At 38.0% G+C, this 27,322-nt stretch overlaps 1 protein-coding gene across 1 annotated transcript in view; it reads right to left on the bottom strand.

Moving 5' to 3' along the window:
* The window catches only part of SPAM1 (sperm adhesion molecule 1), a gene marked incomplete at both ends in the record, with an annotated part of 28,961 nt that extends 11,228 nt beyond the window's left edge, over window positions 1–17,733 (bottom strand). Inside the window, 3 exons of the mRNA XM_081038309.1 lie at window positions 13,687–14,010; window positions 16,200–16,289; window positions 16,780–17,733. Coding sequence (XP_080894435.1) covers window positions 13,687–14,010; window positions 16,200–16,289; window positions 16,780–17,733 — 1,368 coding nt within the window. The remainder of the gene's footprint in view (window positions 1–13,686; window positions 14,011–16,199; window positions 16,290–16,779) is intronic.
* Between the last annotated feature and the right edge of the window lie 9,589 nt (window positions 17,734–27,322).

Here is a 27,322-nt window from a genome sequence, read left to right as displayed (position 1 = left end):
TCTCCTATACATTTTATAACAGACAAGCATATCTTAAAGTAATTTGCTTAAAATTTTCAAACAGAAATTTGCAAGTCTTTTGTCTTTTAAAATGTCTTTGCTTTCTTCTGGAATGTGTTTATTAGTATGTGGCCCCTAAGGAATGGTTATGTTAGCATGTTATAGTAGCATATTTTAAAAATATGCCAATATAAATTTGAAAAGTACAGATATGTTTTAACTTTAGTAATATTAATTAGGAATAAAACTGACTTCTCTATTTTTATCATTCAAATATCAATGTAGTCTAAGAGTCAGATACTTTAATGCTCTGCTTGAAGGTTCAAATAAGTTTAATTTTACTTTTTATAACGTTTCATTTATCAAATGGGTGTGCCGATTTATATGGCATAAAATTCAAAAGCTATAATAGAGAAGAAGAAAAAAGCAAAAAAAGAAAAACACCTAAATCAAACAAATGTATTTTGACATATTCCATACTACATTGAAATATGATTTTAGTGCTTACATATATTTTATAAGAATTTATGGTTAGAACTAAGGTAACTTCTTGTGCTTTAGTGAAAAGCAATGAATTAAGATGTCTCAAGGTTAGTTGATTTATATATGTTAAAAATTAAATATTATGATGGAGTTGCCTGTCATTCATATATCTTACTAGTTCATCAATGTGGTAGATTCAGTTACTATTAATAAATATTCACTCCCTCTTCCAACACCCCCACACACATGGGTGGACTGAACTTTCTTGCCCCTTGACTTTGGGCTGGGCCATGTGACTTGTTTTAATCAGTGGGACTTTAGGAGGCTGTGATGATCAAAGACTGAAAAGCACTTGCACAACTGAGTTTTGTTTAAAAGAAAACCATAGACCCAAAATGATATCATTTGTGCCAAAAGCCCATAGTATGCAACCCAGATTTAATACCTGATCTAATTGCAGTTTCAACCTCTCCCAGAAATATAATCTTCACCAACCAGTCTGGAATTTCCTGGTCAAGCACCAGTGAAGTAATCTGTCTCAATGGGCTGCACCCCCCCCACACACACACACACACCACCACCACCACCACCACCACCACCACCACTATCACCATAGGAAGAAGAGGCAATCTGCATGACAAAACCCTTGAAGTTTCCTTCTCCCCAAAAGAAGATATCCTGGTCTAAAAATAATTCTGTCTTGCCTTTTGCTAACAACTCCCCTGCCACACCCTTCTTCCCATAAAAACCTTCCATTTTGTACAACCCTTTGGAGCATGCTTCTACTTGCTAGGAAGGGTGCTGCCCAAATTAATACAGCCAATTATATCTTCAGATTTACTCAGTTGAATTTTGTTACCAGTTTGGTTTTTTGCACTTTTGCTGTCCCCATGAGAACATACCTAGGCTACTCTGTAGGTGAATGGAGCCAATCTGCCTCTGATGACTGTGGGAGCCAAGCCCAGTTGACTCCAGATGCATGAGAAATAATACGTGATTGTTTCTTGAGGCACTGAGTTTCGGAGTGGCTTGTTACACAGCACTATTTTGGCAACAGATGATCAACATAGCCACCAATAAGAAAAGCAAGGGCCAAGCTCCTCTGCTTCGGTTTGAGTTTCAGCGCTGTCGTACACTATCTGTGTAAAATTTGCACATCTGACCTGTCTGAGCCTGTTTTACAGCCTGCGTTGACAAATCCATTTATTTTGGCTTTTCTCCTATTGTACAGAGTAAACATTTGTGTTCTGGTATAAAGCCAACTCCTCCTCTTGTGTACTGCATCTAACCATTTCTTACACACTCAAGGAGCTGGCTCTTACAGTAATCCTATTGCCTGTATCATCAAATTTTCTCTCTCCATTAGATCATTTCATCAGCTGACAAACACGCTTTCCTAAACAAAAATATAAAAAAACTACACCCAAACCTCCTTGACTTCACAACTCTCTCTACCTACTACCTATTTTCCTGCTCTCCCTCACAGCAAAAATCCATGAAAAAGATTTCCACACTTGCAGTCTCTACTTTCTCACTGCTCATCTCTCTTGAACACACTCTACCTAGGTTTCCTCTCCACCATTCATGGAAATTGCTCTTGCCAAGTGCATCCGCGATCTCCAAGTTGCCAAATTGGTGGCCAACCAGTCTCGTTTTCCCTGACCTCCCACTGTGCTACCCCTGTCGCCTTCTGTGCATGTTTGCAACAGCATGTGCTGAACACTACCAGAGTCTCCCTTACATCTCTCTGGCCAATAGGTCCTCAACAAAGTTCCAGTGGGGTTTCTTTTTAAAGAAAAGATATGCCCACTCAGGCATGACTGCATCACCCCATGCACACACATTTTGTTTATTTTGTGAAATTTATGTTTATGAAATTTATGAAATTTATGTTATGAATTTTATCCTGTTATGAAATTTATGAAATTTATGTTATGAATTTTATCCTGTTATGAAATTTATGAAATTTATGTTATGAATTTTATCCTGTTATGAAATTTATCACATTTTATATTATGATATGTATATATACACACACATATGTGGTGTGTATATATTATATGTAATATATAAGTATTTTTGTATTAATATATATGTATATATATTTGTTTCTCTAGCAGATTGAAAACATTCCCCCCAAATGGGAACCATATCATCACTTTTGTATCGTAGAGCTTTGCACAATTTCAAAGGGATTCCCTAACACACTAAAATACAGACCATCCAATGCTAGAGGTTGAGGAGGGTTCTTCACTGAAGAACTTTCTGACGTGTAACTTGAACTTGTCTCGGAAAGTGACACGTAGCACTCTCTACTTGTTATTGTCCTGTTATCCTCAGAGTCAGGGCATATCATTCTGTCTGATTAAATATAGACCATGGTCTGTTCCCTTAACACAAGTGAGGTCAGGCCAGGATATTTCAATAAGACTTTGTAAGAGATTAATAAAAGGAAACTAAGTCCACAAAGTAACTTGAAACACTATATTTGGGATTCAAGGTATGGCTTGCTCTCTGTTTCCACAAGGCCTTGTTTCCACATGGAGGGACAGATCGTAGCAGCCCCCAATGCAAGAGCTGATGTCTAGCCCTCTGCCTTTCTAAAAGTCTAGTCTGAAGAAAAAAAATCCAAGTGCAGGGACAGGAATTCTTCCTCCAACCTGTTCAAAAACAGTCTTCCTGTCCCAGCTTCCTGCCTAAACCCTTGTCCCTTCTTCAGGGGTTGACACTAAACATTCACCCACTTAATGGAAGACTCCGCCCCCAAAGCACAGGTGTGTGGTTCTAAGCACACTGCGACTTCAGCAGGGTGTACAAGTGATTAAAATACATGCTCTGGAGTCAAATCTTGGGTTCAGATCTGCACTCTGCCAAGCACCAGCTGTGTGGTTTTGGACAGGTTACTAAATCTCTCTGAACCTCCATGCCCTCCTTTGTGTATAGGGATAATAATAGGACTTACCTCTTGAGGTCAGTGTAAGGACGACGTGAGATACCAGACGGCCAACACTGGAAACAGTATGTGGGACATAGCAAAGGCTCATAATGTTAACTAACAGTAATGCAGAGACAGGCCTACCACCCATTCAGAGGACACACACAGGTAACCAGGAGCAGTGGTCTCCTGCAAACAGACTGACTGGCAGACCTAGTCAGAATACATTCATTAAGCTGAAAAGGAAAAGGAAACCAGAGCAGGGCAGGACCTTGACCACTAGATGAAGCAGTCCCCACACTGCCCTGCAAAATGCTCCTTTCGGAATGATGGTTTCCAGTTGCCTTCTCCCCAGTGCCCTTGCCTCATCCCATTAAGAATTCAAAGCTATCGACCTTTCTTCTTTTTACCAGAATCCTTTGAAGTGCAAGTGTTACTCTAATCTTTAGTGGAGTTTCAGGGCCTCAGGAATTCATCTGCTCCTGTATTAGGCCACAGTGTTTCTGATCAAACAGAATGTGAGGAGAAGACAGAATCCATCCTGTCCAACGGTAAACAAAGAACCTTTCACAACAGCCCAGTGTTCCCACATGGCCTTGAGGCTTAGGTGTCCTGGAATGCTCCTGGTCTGTAGAAAGACACTCAACTGCCTTGAATATAGAAAAGAGACAATACAGTGGAAGGACAACACAGTGGCTCTTAAATGTATCTATGCCTTTCAAAGTCACAAATATCTGATTGTTAAGTTTTTGAAAATGCTTTACTAGTGTAGTCTGGTAGAGGGGTCAGCACATTCTTTTTATCAAAGGCTAAATAATAAATATTTTAGGCTTTGGGGGCTATAACGTCTCTGTCTCAACTATTCACCCCTGCCAGTGTGGGAAAAGCAGCCATAGGCAGAGTGAAGGAATGAATGTGACCATGTTCCAATAGTATGCTATTTATAAGAGCAGGTGGGGAGGGCTATAATTTGCCAAATACTAGTCTAATATAATATTTTTCAAACTTGAGTCATATTCATACCGCCTTCATAATTTTTTCTAATTCCATGCACAGCCATAACCATGTTGATTACAAAATTATTAAAGTTCACTCTATTTTTAAATCAACTGATTGTAAAATAAAAATAATGTTACTACTGTAAAAGGAAAGCTAGTATTACTTATACTAAAAAGGTAACCTCAAAAAATAAATACAATTAAGACGTTGCAATTAAAACGCTCATTGAAATTTGAAAAAGAAATAAGATTTCCATCTAAAGGCAAAACTCCTTAACCAAACTAGTTTTGTACCACGTCTTGTTGGCTCCCATGCTCTCTCTCCACCTTAGCCATGGCGGCCTTCTTTACGGCCCTCCTCCTTGCATTATCCCTGCCACCATAGTGCACGTGCACATGCTATTCTGCCTTCCTGGAATGCTTGTCCCTGCCTCTTTACCTGATTAATGCCAACCCATCAGGGAAGCCTGATGAGCCAAACTGAATGAGTCAAACGACCTCTTTTATTATAGCTGTTCAGAGACCAGCAGACCATTCCTTGACAGTAGATGTCACCAGTGCTGGTTTATATTGCCTGGGAAAGGAGTGGATTATTTTCTGACCCCCCCGCTCTACCATGTTCTTGAAGTCAAGGGCTCAGGCTCTAACAGGATACCTCCCCATGGTAGCTTCTGATAAATAATTATTGCACTGAATGAGTAAATGATTGAAATGTTTAAAAATATAAATCAGTCAATTCTGGCTGTAACTCTTTTTTCATAATCTAAATCTTCATTTTATCCTTGAGACCCTGTAAATCAGGGTCTAATTCCAGTTCCCATCATGATTTGCATGTGTGGAGGACAGACTGTTCCATGGCGTGATGCTATCTGTCCTGCAAGGTGTTTCCAGGGCCAGAATGAAGGTTGTTTTCTAAAATCCTCCTTGGAGAATGTCTGATCACAAGTGAGGTGCATTCTGATGTAAATCAGCTCCCGGCTCTTGCCTCCCACTATATGCTCGTTCCTGGAACAGGCCATGTCCTTACCTGGTCAGGACGAGGCAGGACAGGCAAAATAGGAAATTCACCTGGTACAATGTGAGGTGTGTCACTGGTTACACAAGTAACAAGTGACTGTATCCAGCACCTGCAGCTGGAGAAAAACAAGAACCAGTTTCATCCAGCAAAGCTAATCCATATGACCAGAGACCTGACCTTTAGCTAATTTTAATGTCTTGATAATGTCATTTACATTGCAGTTACTATGTTCCCATCATACGTCCGACATCATGACAGTTGCAGAGGAATCAAAGAAGGAAAAGAAAAAAGCAGGAAACTAGGCCCTCACCCAAGGGGAGGAGATAAATGAATCATGTCAATGGGATGTAACCAATTTCATAGTCACAAACTTATCTTTAACCTTTAAGCCCTTGGCAAATAAGTACATGTGTTTGATCACAAGGTGGAATTAGCTGAGAACATGAAAGAGGAACTACACATTTGCTTAGGATAGTTGGAAAAATCAATACTTTTGTATCGCAAGAAAAGCCAATAATGTCTACGACTTTTGGTAACAAAAATTGAGAAAAGAGAAATAAGAGGGATCCGTCTGTCAGGAATTATAGACTATTTTAAGTTCTCTGCTTAATGTGGTAACAAGCAAGTTTTTAGTAATAGTTTTCAAGTTTTTTCAAGTTTTGAAATTGCAGAGGATGGAAGTTGACTGCTTTGCAATACATAGCCTTTTATCTTCTTGCCTTCAGGAAAGCTTCCTGAATAGGATGTAAAGCTGAAAATGAAACTAATAAACAGGGGTCAGACTGTGGCCCAGGCAGGCACACAGGAGTAGGTTGGACGATGAAATAAATGTGACACAGTTACACCAGGACAAAAAAATTGAATACTGATCTGGCCTACTTAATAGTATGAAAGAAGAAAATGAAGAATTGAAAAAGCATCTAGTGGCAGAGCGGTAATGGGAACTCAGAAGCGTGGCTCCACATCCAACGCTCTTTCAGTTCTCACTATTATCACGCTACCTCTCTGAACACCTAAGCGAAATGTGTGACTTTTCTTGACTCTTGGAAGCCAAGACTTAAAAAAAAAAAAAAATGCAATATTTCAATAATCTAAGAAACTTAAGTATCTTCCAGTTATATGATGCTAATTGCATTTCAATAAGTCTGCTCTGTTTTCATTTTATAGAAGCACACATTTTTTTCAGCAAAAATATATTTTATCTTGGGAAGGAAGTTTAACCTCAAGCACTATCCCTTTTATTTGTTGACAATTATTTTTAAAAAAAAAAAAAAAAAAGCAAAACAAAAAACAATTTAAGTTGCTCTCTTAAAACCATGGCAAAAATCCAAGACCGCAGTCAAACATTGTGGTAGTCTTAGTTTAAGGATCATTAAAATGTATCTAAAAAAAAACACCCATGTCTGCCTTAGCAAAACAGAAATGTACAGAAATCCTTTAACACAGATTCCAGCTACTCATAGGCACAAAAGGTTGTATAGGTCATGGAAAAGAGCATTTTTCTCAGGTTTTATTTTATTTGGTTAGTGTTATTTAAAACCAGTAGGATAAGGTGACACTGAACAGCAATGGTCTTGTCACTAACAAATGCTGGTTAAATTGGACAACCATATGGGGGGGGGCAAAAAATGAATCTGGACCCTACCTTGTATCACTAAAAAAAATTTTGGCACATTGCAGTTCTAAATATGGGAGGTGAAACAATAAAGCTTCTAGAAGATACCATATATTTTATTAATGGCCTTGGTCTAGGCAAAGATTTCTTAAGCAGGACACAAAAAACACTACCCTTAGAGAAAAAAGATTGATAAATTGGGCTACATTAAAATAAAGAATTCTGTTCTCCAGAAGAGATCATTAAGACAGAACGAGGGCAAGACACCGGACGAAAGAACACATGCTGATGCAAGTTTAGGCTGGACTAGCCCTGCTATCCACCTTCTAGAATCTTCCTTTGGTGTACATTCTCCACATTTCTCCTGAATATAACTTACGAGTGGTTTGTTACATAAATTATGTACTATATATTCATACCATAGACTATTACATAGTAATGAAAATGAACAAACTACCACTGCAATATGAATGAATCTCACAAAAATAATGTTGGGGTGGGGAGAGAGAAAGACAAGCACAAAAGAGTACGTACTGTCTGATTTTATTTATAAAAAGTTATAAATCAGAAAGACAAGTCTATGATGATAAAGCCAGACAGGTATTACCATTGATGGAGAGGATGGCGCCTGGGAGAAAACACAAAGGCATTTCAGTGTGAAAATGCTGTGAACTGTAAATGTATGATCTGTACACTTTTTTTACTTTATTCAAGTATGCGTGCTATACTTGAATAAAATAATTACAAAGAGGAAAGGAAAAAAACCCATTATAGTAATAATCATCTGTTGTGGCATTATGAACTAAGAGAGTTGCAAACTGGAGGTGATCCAAAAGAATCATTGAATATCAGCTAAAACAATGACTTAACATGACTATACAGTTCTGACTAAGGAGGACATTTATTAGTATACCAATTTTATTCTATATAACATTTGTTTTATTTTTGAAGTAATTAATAATTTTATCAACTGGGTTTTCTAATTTAAGAAAAATGATCTTCCTCATTTTTTTAACTTACCTTGCTTTTACAACATAAACTAAATCTGTATAATTTGATGAATTTCAAATCTTCTTCAGAATTGGTTTTTCCTGCTTAATTTTCTAATATTAAAGCTTTAAGTGGGAATTATGTTCTGTGATCTGCTCTGACCATAAAATGAAAAATGTAGTAGTTCAGATGTTGAACAAACTATAGAACTTTTTTTTTTAAATCGCAGCTCTCTAGAGAATATGTATTACTACATCCTTAATTGTGTTTTATTGAAAAACGAAAGAGAAAATAAATGGCTTCGGAAGAGAAGGACACTGGCCAACAAAAACGGCAGGCCTCTGCCAAACGTTACTCTTTGGAGGCTTCTCAGTGACATGAAAATGGACCGTGGGACACCTACAAGGAACCTACTTTGTGGAGTGTCTTACTGCTTTCAGGCCGCTAGAGGGACCATCTAATAAAATACCAAGTGAGAAATGATTTCTGAAAAAGAAACAACCTGCTACTGAGAATGGATTTGCAGTGGAGAAATTTCCTCAGAGACTGGAATGTAGTCGGGAGGATATCGAATGTGGATGACCACTCCATCAATGTTTAGAGGATGGGTGGAACTGAGGTCTAGAGACAATGAGTAATCTTGTCCTTATCACAGTCATTGGTAACTACCAGGTCTCCTACTGATCCTAAAGTACACATGTTTGTATTCCCAAAGTACTCAATGTTTATCATATCAGATTAACAAGCTATACCCAGGAAATAGGATTTAAGGAAGTTATTAGTGATGATAAAGCAGAAGTTACACAAAAAATTGAGGAATAACCCCAGTAATCATAATAAGTTATTATTAATGATTATCACTATTTATTATTATTATTATTATTATTATTATTATTATTATTATTATTATCATGAAGCACCTCTCTGCCAGGCACTGCACTAAGTTCTTTCATGCATTTCCTCATGTAATCCTCACCACAATTTTTTTTTTTCTGGTGAAGGAGGCTTAGAAATGAGTTAACACTTATCCAGAGTCTACAGCTCAGAAGTGTGCAGCCAGACCCTAAACCTACGTTTGCCTGATTCCTCAATCCAGACTAGCTAGTTGTGCAGCAACGGCAAGAATTAGACAATGTCTGATTCTAAATTTTCAATTAGACATATGTCTCTATTTCTTCTTCACTCTTTGCTCTATTGCAATACGTATTTTTATCTGATGCACTTGCCAGTTGCCCTAACCACATCTTAAGATGGATAGCATTAATTTGGGTGGGGGTGGCCACTTTTCTGGGTGTCTTGAGTGATGGCTATCAAAGGGCTGTTTATCTTGGACAGGGCCAGCTGGTGACGGCATGCAATAGAGGAAGTGAACTTTCTGGGAACCTTTGATGTCCTATGCCAAAAATGGACCTTTTTTTTTTTTTTAAATCACTCTTTAAAGTATTTTCTCATCTATTAACCATTATCTTATTTTGTCCTCAGAATAAACATGTGCATTAGATAAGACATTTATTCTTCCCTCTTGTTAGGGAAGAAATTGTTGCCATAAATATGAAGTAATTTGTCTAACATAAGATAGCATGTTGATTGCCACTCTGAAACTAGAACTGTTTTTTTCTTTTCTTTTTTAGTGAGCTGTGTATCATTTTCCTTAAAAGCAGATTTATTGAGTTATACTTTATATACAATAAGATTAATCACTTTTAAATGTACAATTTAAGGAGTTTTGTTAAATGTATACAACTGTGTAACCATCACTACAATCAAGAAACAGAACAGTTTCTTCTTGCCCTCTCCGGTCAATCCCCTCTTCCACCCCCACCCCCCTGCACCTGGCAACCACTTATCTGTTTTCTGTCACTATAGTTAGGCTTTTCTAGAATTTCATGCAAATGGAATCACATATTCTATATGGTCTTTTGTGTCTGCCTTTCTTTGATTAGCATAATGCTTTCAATATTTGTCCATGTTATTACATGTATCAGTGGTTAGTTCTTTCTTATTGCTGAATAGTATTCCATTATATGGCTGTATCAAAACTTGTGTACCCATTCAACGGTTATTGGACATTTGGGTTGTTTCCAGTTTTGAGCTGTTATGCATAAAGCTATTATGAACATTCCTAACACATCTTTGTAGGGACATACATTTTCCTTTTTCTTGGGTAAATACCTAGGAGTAGAATGGCTGGATCATATGGTAGATGTATGTTTAACTCTATAAGGATGTGCCAGACAGTTTTCCAAAGTGGCAGCACCATTTTAAATTTCCACCAGCATTGTGTGAGTAACAGTTGTTCTATACCTTCATCATCACTTGGTATTTTAGTCATTGTAGTGAGTGTGTAGTGGTATCTCGTTGTGGTTTAAATTTCCATTTCCCAATGACTACTCAGTTTCTTTCTACAACAAAGTATCGTGAGGAATAGAAACGGGAAGTAAGACTTATATTTCCCAGAACCAGGAATGATTACTTAAGCTTTCTATGCCTAGGTTTCCTCATGGTCAAACTGTGGTTGATAATAGTACAAACCTCATAGGATGGTTGTAAGGATTAAATGAGTTAAATATATGAAATGCTTAGAACAGTGTCTGGGGTTTGATAAATGTTGAATGAATATTAGCTGGTTGTGTTGTTACTATTATTATTTTTGCTCAAAAGGGAGTTGAATACTTTTGCTATGAAGTCACAACGATTATAAATAATCTTTCTGGAGCTGTGAGATCTGTACTAACTGTTTTATAGCATCAGAGGAGAAACTGTAATAAAGAATGGTATGGAAGCATGTCCACTTCTTCCATCTCCCCAGACTCCAGACACCAAGTCCACTGGCAGGAAGCAATGGGGTAGGTAAACTGATTTCCATTACAGAGAATGGGGAAACTCATCTAAGGAGCCACAGACAAGGGCAATATCGGGGTTGGAGCTAAAGGTAAATGAGACAGAGAAGCAAAAGAAAAGCACTTCAGGATAGATTCCCCAGGGACGGGAGGAAGGGTTAAGAAGTAGAGCAGGATAGCCAGGGCAGACAGGTGTCTTAGGTGAAGGCGGGGCCAGGCTAAGGAGGCATGGTGGACAGCTCTGGGAATGATGGTTTTGATGAAGTAGGGCAAGGCAGACAGGATTGGGAAGATTACAAGAGCAAGATCTATGCTCGACTAAGGAGAAGAGCCAGTTGGTCCTGGAGAATTTAACCAGGTTTAGGAAAGGGGAACCCGGTAGTTTCTGTGGGCTAAGATAGAATCTTTTCCAAAATACACCATTTTTTCCAAATTGAGAATATAAGCTTCATCATACCTGCACAGAAGCTAGCAAATACTATTACAAACAAAATAGCAAAACATTCATGGTGGATGAGGCAAGCCTCCATCCATGACAGAATGTGAGTCCAAGTCCTTTGATGATAATTTCCCATCCCACCCTTTTCATTGTAGTCACTAAGCGTCACAGTCTGGGTGACCGTGAGCCACAGGCTCACCCACTCCAAACTACCTACTTTGTTCCCCAGGCCAATCAAGTCTTATATTCATCTTTGTTGTTGTTGTTATTGTATATTATGACATTTTGACATCTTAAAAAAAGAAAACCTTTCTGGCTGGGGAGAGACTGCCTCTCCCAGGGCTGATCAAGTTTTAGAGACAGTAAAGTGCTGTCTAATATGTTACCTGATATGCAAACTAACAAATCCGGAGCCCTCCCTCCTCTACCTGGCCTGTACACCCCAGGAGGCAGAGTCCTCTGCCTGCATCTTCCCAAGGCAGGTACCAGGCAACTAGAGACCATTCCTAAAGCCCAAAGCCTGCCCAAATTATTCACACCAGCCAGTCCTGAACGATTTACCTTGCCTTGCCTTTCCCACAGAAACCCTGATAAGGGCCAGATTCTGAGCACTCCCCCACCACATTCACACCCACCTCTACTACTGCCTCTGCTTCCTGGCTGACACTTGGTGCTTCTTATTGTCCATGGGTGGTGAACCATGCCTCTTGTTTCTCGGGGAACTGTTAGTAACATTAAACTTTTGTTTCCATGGTATTGACCTTTCTGTGTCATCACTCAATCCCCTTCATAAATTAAGACCTGGACACAAACGAAACTTTTCCCTACCACTCTTTCTGGATCGGTTTCTGATTGCTTTTCCTACTCCCACCCCGCCATCCCCATCACTTTACATTCAGCCCCACGTCTCTCTACCTGCCCCTCACCCTGATACTTGACCTTTGATGCCTACTTTCATCCTGTCTCCCCACACTGCCCCTTTCTCATTCCACCCCATTCATTTCCTGATGCCCTCTCAGTCTGAGGAAAGGCACATGGCATATGTTTAGCATTCCTGCCCCTGAATTGCAGTATCATCACTGTGAAAAACACCTGTCGCACTGTCACATCCACCTGTGCTCATCTCTGACTTTGTCAAGATAACAAACAGGGAGTGGCTGAACACCAAGAAAATGACCAAATTTAACACGTACATATGTATGGGAACCCTGCATACGTGAGAGAGTCAGAGACCCCACACGCAAGAGAGGTTAAGAGATAGCAAGGGATCATAACGTATAGAATACATCCTGAGCTAGGAAGGAGATAAAGTGCCTTGGGGGCTTCAAAAGGTCATTGCAGGATGAAAAAAAGTGCAGATGCTTAGTAAATAGAAGTTTGCTCTGCCATATAGGTGGGTCCAAAAGATATTATTAATGATAATCTCTTATTATGGGCAAGTCCCTTAAATCAAGTTCTTCCAGGTAGTCCAGGAAGAGGAAGAAGTTTCTCTTGAGCCTGAAGCTAAAATTACCTTAAGCTCAAAATAACCCACATACCACAGAAGCACATCTTGGGGTGATTTGTTCTGACCACCCCATTAGTAAATGTTGCAAAGCAGGGTTTATCCTTATAATTGTCCACCTCCCAAATCCATGCCTTTTCCAATTCGCCTTGCTGACTCCGTTCGTTCTGAATCCTGACCACCTGACAGCCATTAAAAAGGATTCTAAGTAAACTAGTCCAAATAAAGTGTCCTTTACATGTCATTATCAATGGCCTCCTTTCATGGCTTACTTATGAAAACGTGGCTTTGACAGTAGAATCATAATAGGAGTGGAGAATGAAGGGCAGAGCTAAGGAAAAGGGCCAAGAGGATTTGGATTATGAAAAGTGGTCCTGACAACTCCCACACTTAAAATTCTTTACTGGTTCCCTCACTGGCTTTTATTTGTTCAATAAATGTTTACTGGGCACCTACTGAGTCCCCAGATGCTGTTCATCATACCGTGGATATAGCAGCAAGTAAAATAGACCAAATACCTTTCCTTATGATGCTTACCTTAGAGGGAGGTAGAAATCATATTGTGACGTGTGTGCAAGAAAAAACATAGGCTAGGTCATGAATTCAGAGAGTGTGTTTATTGTAAAGTCGTCATTTGGCCATCACTACTGTGTACCACTCTAAGCCATGGACACATTATCTCTTTGACGACACCCTGGAAGTTCTTCTCCAACAGTTTCAAATTCTTGTTTGTATGCCACAGCATTCGTTTTCAAAAAAAATTAAAAATAATAAAAAGCAGAGCAGTAAACTTGTACTTGAATGGAATATTTCATTTTTTGAGTTTAGAATGGTCTTCACACAAACATCTTTAGTAGCGCATACATGAATAGTAAGAGTGTCTGTTAAATCAACTTTCTTCTCACAGCTGACATCAGGATAACAGCTGCAATTAAATTTTTCAGAAAATTGCTTCAGGTCTTCAACTGTGGGTTTCCCTTGTACGATGAATTTTCCATCATCTCTAATTTCAATAGCAAAATTCATTGGATTCAGGTGAAGATAGTCAAACGAATCCCAGTTTTTCCTTACACAATATCCTCGCTCCTGGCAAAACACTTGGCTACATATTTTGGCTGCTAGGGTGAGGTTTATTATGTAAGGATTCAATGTAGTCTTCAGGTAATTGTGTAGATTTGTGCAGGTGTCCTGTGAAATAACAAGGTCAACATATCAAGATTCGTATCAATGAACTAGCACACCATTACATAGCATTTCCACTTTTACAGATACAATAGATTATGAATAAATAACCTCAAGAAATTAAGTAAATAACTGATATATTTTGAGTATTTATTCCTTTGTTTTTGACACTACTTTATCCTAAGTTTTTATAATTTAATTTTTAATAATGGCTTTGTTGAACAACCAGTTCACAAAGTTTCCAAATATTGAACAATCAGGTCTCATGAGCTGGAACCCATAGGAGCTGGCTCTGTCACAACATTGGATCTAATAAAATGGAATTAGAAAGAAATGGTTTGCTTATATTTTACAACAATTGTTTTAAGTCAATTCCAATCATAGTAAGTAAGCCTGCAATTACCAGTTTCTCAAGCTGTCAACAAATCTCAGGAAACACAACAAATAATCCATGACTCTACTGATTACAAATGATATAGGGAAAGGGGGAAGTAATGATACACCTGGTATTCAGAATGCTCATAAATTGGGAAAGGTAGCAGAAGTATATACAACACTCCACAAGAGACAATTCCAAGGCAGTGACATTAACTAGAAAATCGTTATAGATCTTCTAGTTGAAGAATTGTCCCTGTGTGAATAATACTGAGGAAAATCTGAGATTCGTGACGGAAGAATGTGAATCTAAGATTAAAGTGCAAGTAAAAAAAAGTGTGACAATTAAATAGCATGTCATATCATCCTACTAATTAGGAATGCCTTATTTATTTCTCATCAAAGTAAGAGTGGAGTTCTCAGTTCTTTTTTTAAAAAAGGAAGTAATATGGAGAACTTTTAAATGGTTCCGTTATAACCCATCATAGGACCTTTGAGAAAGGAGTTTATAGATCTGGGAAAACAACTAATGAAGATTAGGAATGTACTTAGGTGGATTACAACTTTTAAATAATTTTCTGACATATGAAAGATTTTGCAAAAGGGGCCTATATACCTTTCTCTGAACTTATATTTTGTGTTATTTCTCTTTATTGGTGATCAAGCTAGAGACAATAGAATTCTACCAAATGGATAGAAGGGCTCAGATTACTGGGAAAGAATTTCATGAAGGTGACTGCTATTAAGTACCTTTACAAAGGAAGTAAAAATATGGCCAATCTATCTGAAGGAGAAGCGATCCAAAAGTGTCTTCTAATCTTAGAGTACAGGGTCTTCCCTGTGGGTCCTAGGATAAGACTCCTAAGCCATGAACTTCATTAGACATTCTCCATGGCACCTACATCATTAGTATTTCCATAGCCATTAGAGAAGGCAAAGTTCAGCTCCAATTCAGCAGTGTCCATGTGATAGCTTTACTCTTGCTTTGAGGCAAGAGAATTGAAGAGATGGGAGATAAAGAGCATGGAGAATTAAACAAGGACGAAAATAAAGGAAGAGAGAAAAGGATTAGGTTGTGATAGAGAAAGGCTTTTTGAACTAAAGAAAATTCATTAGGAGAGAATGAGTAAAATTCATACTATAGAGACCAAAATGAGATATTGTTTCTTCGTAAAATAAGTTTTACTTAAAATTTTACTTAGACACTATTAAATATAACTTGTGGAAAATAAAGAAGGGTTCCTTTTCCTCTCCCTTAGGGAAACTCTGAACAAGTTAGTAATGTTTTCAAAAAGTAATTCCCAATTGCCAAAACCCCCAAATCCTATTTTCTTCCCTGCTCAGCCCTCACCATACTCCTAAATCTTTCCCACTTCAAAGGCGACTCCTTCAAGCCAAAAGCCTTGGAGGCATTTTAACCACTTCTCTTATCCATCCTAGTCACCTAATCCCTCAGCCAATCTTCTCACTACCTGACATATTATCATATATCTGCATACATTGTGTTTCTACTTCTGAGAATGTAGGTCCATGGTGAAAGAACTTTGCTCTGTTTGCTGCTACGTTTCTAGCAAACCCCATAGCCTACAGAATTTCAATTAATCTCACTGAATTTCTGGCCCTCACTGGAAAACAAGTACAAAATTTTCTACCTGAAGACATAATCATACAAGTGAATGATAGCATGATTCAGCCAGTATTAGCTGTGCACCTATTACTGTGCCAAGCATAGTACTTATTTTTTCATTCAATACCACAACAATCCTTTAGAATATTAAAAGTAGAAATGTTTTCCTCTATGTCCTATCAGTTCAACTTACCAAACTTTGACTTAAATTGAGGCTTCCCCACATTATAATTCCAGATGCACCTAGAGCAACAGTTTCACCGAGTGTATTCACAAGGTCATCCTGGCAAATGTGACAGAAAGAGTTAACAGATGGGAATAAAATGAAAGTGTTATATATAGGACAGTAACCCAAAAGCTAAGAGTGCTGACCCAACAATAATAATTTAAATATTCCCCCACTATTTATTTCTGTCTATCATACCACCACTGCTCTGCTATAACAAAAATACAGATATTTCTATTATTATTTTAATTACGTCTATTGACAAGAGAGCAGCCCCATGAAAGAAAAAAAAAAAAGAGGAACCGAGTTAATACATTGTCTATACTACCTAATTTTCCATGGTTGCCTTAGCAATGTATGATATAATTACATTTAAATGAAATATATTCATATTTTACATTCATATAATAATGCAGAACCACCTTGTGCATATTCCTAAAGGATATTAAAAGCTAAATTTCACTCCCTTTAAAAAAATGCTAAATTCCACCGAACACCATTTGTGGGCACTATTTCATAGCCCTCATCCCTTGATTTACTTACTTACTTGATTAAGGAATTTCGAAGATTCATCAGTAAAAACTGGACGAGTATATATAAAAACCGGAAGTGGATTGTTAGGATTGGGTACGTTAGAAACCCGAATGGCTTCTTGAACACGATTCCGGACGAAGAGTGCAGCTCGTTCATTAGATGTTAGGTAAGTATTCAAATAAATGGATGGGAAAAGTGCAGTGCTTTCATTCCACAACCAGTTAAGCTCATCATTTCTTTTCTTTTCTACATCAAAGCAATGCCCATCGTAATCGGCTTTCTTATAATGGTGATTGTAACAATCAGGAAAAAGATAATAACCCCATAAGTGTTTTGGCCGAAGTTGTTTTCCCAATTTTAAAGTGTCTAGCATGAACTGTTTTCCTGCCGTTTCAAAGTTTTCTTTGGCTATATTGGTGGCCTCTGTGACAGAAAGTTGTGGATTTTGTTGCTGAACCAACTGAATAGACCGATTCCTATAAATATCTTTAGGTTTCCAGTTTCTTGCCCAGACTGGTCTCCATTCTTCCCAGTCAATGACAGCCAAGCCCTTGTTGTCTACCGGCATGTAAGTGGCAATGTCATCCTTAGCTTTGTCCAAATGCCCTTGTAAGGAACCCAACTGGGGGAGTCCTCCATTCTCATCTTTGCCGTGTCTATCTATATGAGGATATAAGCCAAGTCTATCAACGTAAAATAAGATAATGGGTTGTCCTGTAGCATCTTTTTGGGGATTTCCTATCAAAGAGAAGAGTCTCAGATCTAGCGTCACGTTAAACTTCTTAGGACAAGGTTCAGTTGGGGCATTCCAAGCCCAGAGAAAAGGAATATTTGGGAGATAAGGCGGGGCTCTGAAATCCAGAGTCAAGCAACATGGAATCAGAAGGAAGGTGTACACAACCTGGGACGCTCCACGGGACCCAACAAAGCTCCTAAAGAAGACATGCTTGAAGCTTAGCCCTTCCATTTCAAAGAGTAATGGCTATGAAAATCACTTATTTCTTCCTACACTCTTCGATTTATCCAATATTTGATGCAAGATTTAAGCACAGAAAAGGGAATAGTAGAATGAAGTCACTCGGATGGATAAAGAGGTATGATGATCATATTACTTTTAAATATTATTCTTCCTGCTTCATGTTTCAGGAAGGTTTTGAAAGTTGCTTCATCAATAACTGAAAAAGAAGGACATATAGAATGTATTGTTATACTACATTTCTATATCAGGAATTGTAAGCTTTACCAAGTTATCAACTTGAAGGGCAGGGAGTTTCATTCAACTTTTAAAGATGGAGGACTCTTATATTTGAATTAAAATTATTTCCTGTTATATGTGATATAAGTCCTGTAATAGGTAACATTTGTCTGATTTTCCCAAATTACTACTGAGCCTACAGAGAGGTGTATGCCGCTATTTTCTTTTTGCCTTCCCAGTTGTACAGAATGCTGTACCAAGCAATGCCTTAGCAAAAGCCTGCTAAATAAAAATAACTTCCCAGTTGAACCTCTCATTTTTGTTTGTTATTTCTTGAAAGATCACTTTATAACAGTCTGCCAAAAATCGAAAACAACCTCTCATAGAATTGTGAGATTTCATCTTTTTTTAAAGGGGGACAGGTAGATGACAAGGCAAAATTCACTTCTGTCAGAGATGATAACTCAAAAGTTTGCTTGCAACTATTGAATCAACCAAAATCTCCTGCTGTTTGGAATAGTGCTTTGTCATATCTCAAAGCAATAGTGTACTCTCATGTTTAAGTTAATAAAAATTTTTATGATTTTGTATCCTCCACTAAAAGAATTGGTTTTGACCTAGCTTAATAAAAGCAATATATGGATTTTGGTCTTTTATAATCTCTAAGTGATTTTGGTCTTTTATAATCTCTAAGTCTTTTATAATCTCTAAGTGTTGTCATTCTGATTGTCACATGTGAAGTGTTATGGCACATTTTGTGGTACAATGAAATGGCATGAGCCGAGAATAAGAAATTAAGCTATGTATTATTTAATATTTGGTATTGGCAAACATCACCTACAAGAAGACATGTTTAAATGTTCTGTGATCCTAGGAGGAAACTAGATCCTTTTGTCATCATTAGATTAGTACTATACTGCTATGGGAAGTTACCATTTAAGAATTGTACCATTTTTCCCAGGAATGTGTGTCTTTACCATAGCGAATTATCCATTCATTCCCATTGCTGAAAAAGTAATTATTCTAAAGAGAACACTATAGATAGAATAAAATACAATCTTAAGAACTATTACAGTCTCATGCTTTGAAGATAATGGATTTTCTCCTGAATATTTAGAACATTGTAAAAGAGCTAACATTTGTCATAGTTTAAGTCTTTGTAAATTTCCTTATTCAGGACCTAGGAACTCTTCACCTAAGGTACTATAGGGGGGAATAATCTAATTCCTTTCAACTACCATCTACCAATACCAATGTCTGAATAGCAGGGAGTAGGAGAAGTAAATGGAATAAAAGAAGGATTATATGTCTCTCTATTTCAAGGAAGGACTAGGCTATCGAAATAAGGAATAAGCTTATCGAAATAATTAACATGCACATTTAATTTCCACATGATCATTTTATATACAAAACACATGGGGCAGAAGATCTCTATCCACAGACCTCTTCAAAGAAGAATGAATACTTCTATTCTTGAAAATTGTGAATGTAAATTTCAAATTTTAAAAAGTAATAAGACTGTTGACCTTTAAAGGAAGAATCATTCTAATGGTTTGAACAGTGTCCTCTCCTAAATTTATTTCTACCCCAAACCTCAGAACGTGACTGTACTCGGAAATAGAGTCTTTGCAGATGTAAGTAGTCAAGGATATTGAGACGAAATCATCCTGAATTTAGGGTTGGCCCTAAGTCCAATGACCGGTATCCATACAAGAGGAGGAGAGGACACACAGACTCAGAGGTACAGAGAAGAAGGGCATGTGACTATAGAAGCAGGGATTGAAGTGAAGCACCTACAAGCCAAGAACACCAAGGATTGCCAGGAGCCAGCTAAGAATGAGCAAAGAAAGATTCTTTTCTGGAGTCTTGAGAGGGAACACGGCCTTGTTGACACCTTGATTCAGAACTTCCAGACTTCAGAACTGTGAGAAGATAAATTTCTATTGTTTTAATTTACGGCAATTTGTTACAGCAGCTCTAGGAAATTTATAATTGCCATAGATAAAAGAAAGGAGTGTAGTTTCTATAAGTCTCTTTTCTTTTCTCAAACTTGTTTTAATTTCAAGAGAAAGACTGGACTATTTATATGTATCATAATGTAACTCTTTTACCCAAACTGACCTAAAAACATCAAACCAGTGTCAGAGTCAGAACCAGAACCCACATCCTCCAGGCTCATTATATGGAATATAAAGCCTTCCTGAGAACTTCAGAGTTTAAGGAGAAAAGGCAAATTCTTCCACCCCAGGCCACCTGATGCTTGTCAACATAACCTCCTCAAATATCACAGTTTCACACAAACTACGACAATTGGTATCTGTCTAAGCCAAGGCCATGAACAGAGTCAAAAGCACACGAGGCCAAGAAGACTCACTTGAACTTGAAACTGAATGCAGGTTTCAGTCCCAGAGGTAAGGGCCCTAGAGGAGTTTAATTTCTCTAGGCAAACAGACAGACAGTTAAGAGATTCATGAATAAGTGTTAATAGATAACTGAAAGGAAAGAAAGGAAAAGAGAGGTGGAAGAGAGAAACATTCTCAGATCTAAAGTATAAAGGCAAGATTCAGAAATCACAGATCATAGGTTTGTGGCTAAAGTGAAAGCATTAAATGAATCCCATTTAAGCTGTTAGCAGAATCTTAGGGATTCTCAACATTCACTTCAGAGACCCATGGGGAGTAACTAACTAGCATAAGCCCAGAGTTTCACAAATATAGCAAAGAGTATATTTGGATTGGCTGTCACCTTAATAGCCCTGAGCTTCTCTCAATCCATTGGGGGTCTTGTTGCCTAAAAATAATTAAATCAGACACTCATTCATCCAACACTCCCTGAACCCCTATAGTATGTCAAGTACTGTGGCAAGCACTGATAATTTTTTTAAAAAAAAGGAAAACTACACATACTTGCTGACAGATGTAAGAAATGCAGAAATTAATGGCCAGAGGTGAACAGCACAAGAGTAGTGTTTTAGGATATGCCTAAGGCACCATGAGAGCCAAAAATCAAAGACACCTGGGAAGATGAGCCATGGCTCCAGACCGAGAATGATGCTAAAGTTGGACAAACCCAACAGGAGTGGGGTCTGGGAACAGAGGCCGGGATTCCACACAGAAGCATAGTATTTGCAGTGATGTCGTCAATCAAGCATGGGAGACGTGGGAGGGGCTGAAAAGGAAAGATACCGTTGACAGAGAGGAGGCTCAGATGGCACACTAAAGAATTCTGACTGCAGCCCGTGGGCAGGGAACGAAACACGTGAGAGAGGCAAGATGTGTGAACTATGGCCAGGGCCATACCTTGTCTCAAAGAAGACCGGCTTGTTGGCGCGAGGTATTTGGAATGATGTCAAATCTTCTCATTTTTAATGTCAGTTTTCTAAATGTAGAAATACCCATTTTAAATATGGACAAAAATCTCTGCACGTTTAAATGTTGGCAGTGTTTAAACATTGGGGGGTGGCGGGTGTCAGCCAACAGAGCTGGGGACTGTCAATCAGGGGTCCGTGGCCCCAACGAGCATTTTGTTAGGGTAGTGACATGATCAGATGTGTTTCAGAATGATCCTCACAACCACTCTATACAATTAAAGAGAGGCGAGATAGAAGTAGGGTAAGTCGAACAGTAAAACGGTGACAAGGATGGGAAGACAGCAAGACTTGACAGCCATCGGTCATAAAATGGTCTTTGGTATGCCACTGGTTAAACCCCAGACTGAGCTCAACGATGCCTGGCTCACAGTCATGCCAGCATCCATCCACCATCAACCTGGGACCAATTCTTGTACAGTGACTCAGCACGAAGAGGCAAAAGGGCTCAGTCAGTACCAAACAAGTCAAAGTTTAAGAAGAACAATGAACCCCTCCATTATCACAAATGCCTTGCACAAGTTCACAAAAGTGTAATAGCCAGAACTTGGCCTATGGGTTTGCAATTGTTCTTCTAGTAGACATAACCGGTGTTTCTCTTCCTTTGACCAGTCAGATAACTTTTGGGTTTTATTTCTCTGAATTGTCAAAGTCATAACTACTTTTTCTACACATGGGATCATACCAAGGATACAAATGGCCACTGTAGTCTAACACAAACAGAAAAAACCTATCTGTTCATAAATTGCTTTAGTCCAAAGATGATAGGGACCCAACTGCATCAAATATAACGAATCACATTAAATCGTGCTGAAGATAAATGCCATTAAAGAAAAACATAGGAGCTCAGCTTCAAAAGATAATGCAACCAGTATTTTCTCTTATCTATTTAAGGTATCTGGATCCTGTAGAGATAACAGGCCTCTAAATGAGCAGGTAGGATGCAGACTGATTTTTTTCCCTTAGAATAGAAAACTGGCTCAAAAATCTTGTCAGAGTTTTAAGTGATTTAATACATATCTTCCTAAAAGGCCCTGTCCTGCAGTCAACCTGGGGAATGCACATTTTGTGAAAGCAAAACTATGGCTGAAATCTCAAGCAACCAAATGTTTTCCCAGCATACTCATCTTTCTCTACTACTGAGGACTGTATGGCAACTCAGTCGAGGTCAGCTTTTTAGCCAGGATGTAAAGAAAAATAAAGCCCCCAGTCTTTTATTATCCATGTGAAAGTTCCTATTTCTTTGAAGAAGAAGGGTTTTGTGGTTACACATTATTATGGACATAATAAATGTCCCATTCCACTGATCCTGTCTTGCACCTCTGGTGTGAATCTCTTTGTTCCAGATTTTTTTTTAGTTTCTATTCTGAGCCCAGAGATATATCCCTGAATGACTGCTCCCACTGGGCAGCCTTGACAAAAAGCTCTGGCTATTGAAGTGTTAATCTCTGTTAAGGCTCTCGTTAAAACTGTACTTATGTCTTAGCACCACTCACAGTGTGTGTTCAAATTTGAAATACAATTTTCTCCTTCCTATAGTCCTATAGTAAGACTGTAAGTCCTATAGTAAGACTGTAAGCTTACTATTGTGACCCAAACTCCAAACACAGTAGGTGGTCCATAAGAACTTAATTGAATGGGTGAATAAGTGAATCTATCTATCTATCCATCAATTAATCTTTTCATCAATTTTTTTTCCTTCACCCAGTTTCAATAAATTACTTTAAATCTCCTACCATTTTCCCAAAGTTTGTCTATTGTATAAAACCCAGTTCACTGTATCTTAAACAGAAGATAAAGAGTTGAAGAGGTGACAATTGTCAACCTTAAGTAACCATATCTACTTTTGACTTTACATTGTTCTATAGAAAGTAAGATATATTTTAGGTTATAATTAGCAGAGACTTTAAAGATCACTAATTCTAACCCAATCTGATGTTCTCAGAACTGGCCCCCAATTGCCACCATTTCTTAAGCTAATAGTGTAATACAGTCCAAGATTAGAATACTTGGGCCACCTAGCAGAAGTGTCTCCTTTTACAGTGTCTTTTTTCTCTCTTCTTCTTACATTCACTTTTAACCTTTTTCTTTCTACCTTAATCTTCCATTTCATGACCCCATCTCATGGCTAAAGGGATTTGGAGACCAGATCCAGAAAAGGATTAAGGCTTTATTTCTGTTTTTAGCTCGATGATGCAACAGGTAAGGATTAAAATTATTTAATCTTCAGGTGTCACTTAACTCTTTAAAAATACATTGGTAATGCCTAGATCACTCTAACACCCAGGAATGCTGGGATGATGTGTGATATGCAATCTATGAACCTCTGTAAATCTGAAGTGCCGTGGTATGTCTCCTGGACTACCTATATTATTAAATCTTGCTTATTATGCTTCAGTCGCATTTACCCCACATTATAAGAAAGACAACTGTAATAAGGTGTGGAGAGTATTGTTTCTGACCTATACACGCCATAAAAGCCAATATATGTAATTAGATTAGGGGTATCATTAGAAAAATTCCCAGTCCAAGAACACCAAATAAATACTCATCATGGATATTGTTGTTCGTCTTATACAATACAGAGAAGTTTGGGTGTAATAGCCGTAATCCAAGTCTCCTTGCAAGAGTGTGGTCAATGAAAAAGGAGAGAGAGGAAGAGGAACAGTCAGACCTAGAAAGATTCACTTCAAATTGTAGGAATGCAGAAAAAGTTGTTTTTACAATTAAATTACCTTTTACTATAAATCAGCAGGTGCTGGAGTTTTGCTTCAACGAAGATCAGCTGCTTCTAGTTAAAGAAAATAGGACCCCTAACCCATTCCACAGAAAAATTCAGCCAGCCCCTCCACACTGACATAATCTCTGGCCAAAATCTAATTACAAAGAGCATTTCAGGGCAAAAACTAAATACCACCTAGGTAGTCCTATGCATTTCAGGCACAAATGGAGGGTAATTGTAAACACAATTATCCAAGAAAGTCATGTGGACCATAAAATTGATTTCATTGGTTGTAATGAACATTTTAAAATTAATAAGTAAAATAGACTGTAATAGAGTGGAATAAGAGATGGATAGGATGTGATGGGATGGGATGGGATGGGATGGGATGGGATGGGATGGGATGGGATGGGATGGGATGGGATAGCATAATACGATAGGATAGGAAACACCAACATGCCATCACATGTAGTAAGTGAGAGTATTATTATGTGAAACTTTCCTATCAGTTATATATTTATATACGCATGCACTGGGTCACAATGGAACATGAGTTTTTTATTTTTTTACTGTGGAATGGATCAAACCACTTCAATACACAAAAGATTTGGAGTCTGACACACCTGGATTTGAATCCTAAACACAGCCACTTTCTAATTCGATGGCCTTGGGCAAGTTGTCAAACCTCTTTAATCCCTTCAGCCATCAGAATAGAATTCTCACCTGTCTGAGGACTCCTTAAAGTAATGTCTGTAAATGACCAAACCACTAGATTAACCAATTTAGTTAGTTCCAGAGGAAACCCAACAGGTTGGGGATGTAGCCTAGCTGAGTAGCAAAGTAAACTATTTAACTGTACTGCATTTTATTCTGGGTTGATTTTTGTTTTTTTTAGTTAAAAGAACGTGGATAATAATAGCAACTATCTCATAGGTCTGTTGTACATTTAATGAAATGTACACAAATCACTTAGCACAATGCCTGTGCAGGGGTTCAGAACATTACCCCAAAATATGCCATGTTGGCATGTTGATTATTTTGAGCTGAAGGGGATTAAGCAAATGACAGTAAATGCAGGAAGGGGTCTCTGACCTCCTCCTTTGTGCCCAAAGCAGGACATAAGATTTCTATGGGAAAGGTACACTCCCTGTACCAGGAAATGAAGAACATCTTATCACTGGAGACTGAGAGTTGACTCTGAGATGGATCTGTACCAACAAAGCTACTAAAATAACACTTTTGTTTTCCATTAGTTTCCCTCATATAATTACTAGTGACTTTTCCACAATTTATTGCCCCTAGAAACTTCAACCCCTTTTCTTTTGTATTGTCACTTCTTCACAATTTATCATTCTTGGTTAAAAAGATTTATAAGCTCTTGGGCTCTCCTAACCGCCTCTTTGTGTCTTCATTTTTCCTATGAAGGCCCTTGTGTTCATGTAAAAACTTTGAAGTGTTTCTCCTGTTCATCTGTTTTGTGTCAGTTCAATTCATAGGCTCCAGCCACAGAACCTAAGGAAGTGAATGAAAGTTCTTTTTCCTTCCTTACACTCGGCACATAATAAATACCAAATAAATACAAGTTGTGCCTGTTGTAATTATTATTAATAATATTATTCCTTGAGGGTAATATTTACCCTCTTCTGTAAAAAGCATGAAAAAAAAGAGGCAAAGCCCAAGACCATTTAATGATTCATAGACCTGCTAGCATTAAAACTTCTCTAGGAAAATTTATTATTATTATTATTATTATTATTTTTAAATGTAAATATGAGAGTCATTAGCAATCGTTCTGGTGGAAATGAAATAAATACTCAGCAAATTCCCACCGCAGTGGAGCCAGATGCGAGGATGGTACTGGGCCTTAGCAATGGAGTTATCACCACACAGGGTGCTCTGAGAGGAACTCCCACCAGAAGCTTTCACGGATCATGACTCTATCAGCAGGTCAGACTGACTCCAGCCTTCCCATGCATTGCTTTACGCGGCTGCGTCTTTGCGTCTTTGAGGAGACCACTAAGAAAACAACTCATTCAAGCTCACACTTCAAACTGTCTTCCCTCAGCCCTGCTGAAATTTTTTTCTGACTTGCAAATATGCCTTTTTTGGAAAATTTTCAGTCTTTTAAACTGGATTCGCGGAATAGGTAAGTGGCATGTAAGTAAGGGACTAACAAAACAATTTAGTAATATGGAATCCAGATGTTTTTACAGTGTTTGCGCGTTATATACTAGTTTAGAAAAATAGGCTGGTTCTGCTTCTAATTCATAAAAGAGGAGAAAGAGCAGTTACCAGAAATCAAAGAAACCATAGTTAACAAGATTATTTCTCAGTACCAAACTTACTTTGGCCATTAGCATGTTTATTACATCTCTAAGACATAAGTAATCATTAATAACCATTATTATTGTTATTGTTAAAATAATACATGTAACACATCACATGTATTTTGGATAAAGAACGATTAACTGCATCGACCTTCTAGTGGCATTCTGAAGAGGCATTATTATTCACAGTTATCTCTGCCCATCTATACTACTCCACGAAAACCTGAGCACATTTACCCCTGTAGATAAAAAAGGTAGGCAGCTGTGTTTGTCTTCCCACTAAGAACAGAGGAAACTAAGAGTTTCCCTACAACCCTCACCTGAGACAAGAGACGTAGGAACTCAGTGTTAGAGTGATGGGCAACTAAGAACCTGGCTAGTTTATGACAGAACTGTCCCTGAAGCTCACCAACTCTATCAAAGGTACGGGAAAGGAAGGAACTCTGCATGGATGGGCAAGTCAGCTGTGAAAATATACAGGAATATTAGTTAAGATTGGGGAGTGTTCTGCTTCTGAATTTTTAAAGAGATTGGACCTACTATGAGGTTGGGGGTTGGAGACAAGATTTATAAACCTATTCTTTTTCCAAAAAAAAAAGAAAAAGGAGGAGGAAGAGGAAGGAAGGGAAGGAAGAAAAGGAGGAAGGGAGGGAGGGAGGGAGGGAGGGAGGGAGGGAGGGAGGGAGGGAGGGAAAGAGAAAGAAAAGAATCTTCAAAGGTACATGCACACTTGTTGATGTAATTACAGGGTAGTGAGTCTCCTAAAGTTGCATCTAATGTACTGTAGCTACTTAATAAATGTATATGGTTTTGACAAAAAAAAATTTGTTTATTCAATGATGTATGGCTTATTTGTTTTTAATTCTTAACATGCAATAGCTACAGTTTTAAAAATCCAAGATAAGGTAATATTTATTGAGGCTTAAATTGTTTTAACCAAATGTG

This window comes from Rhinolophus hipposideros (genome assembly GCF_964194185.1).
Source record: "Rhinolophus hipposideros genome assembly, chromosome: 25".
In the NCBI taxonomy this organism is placed as follows: domain Eukaryota; kingdom Metazoa; phylum Chordata; class Mammalia; order Chiroptera; family Rhinolophidae; genus Rhinolophus; species Rhinolophus hipposideros.
The sequence above is the reverse complement of the archived record's forward strand: the minus strand, read 5'-3'. Positions and strand labels throughout refer to the sequence as shown.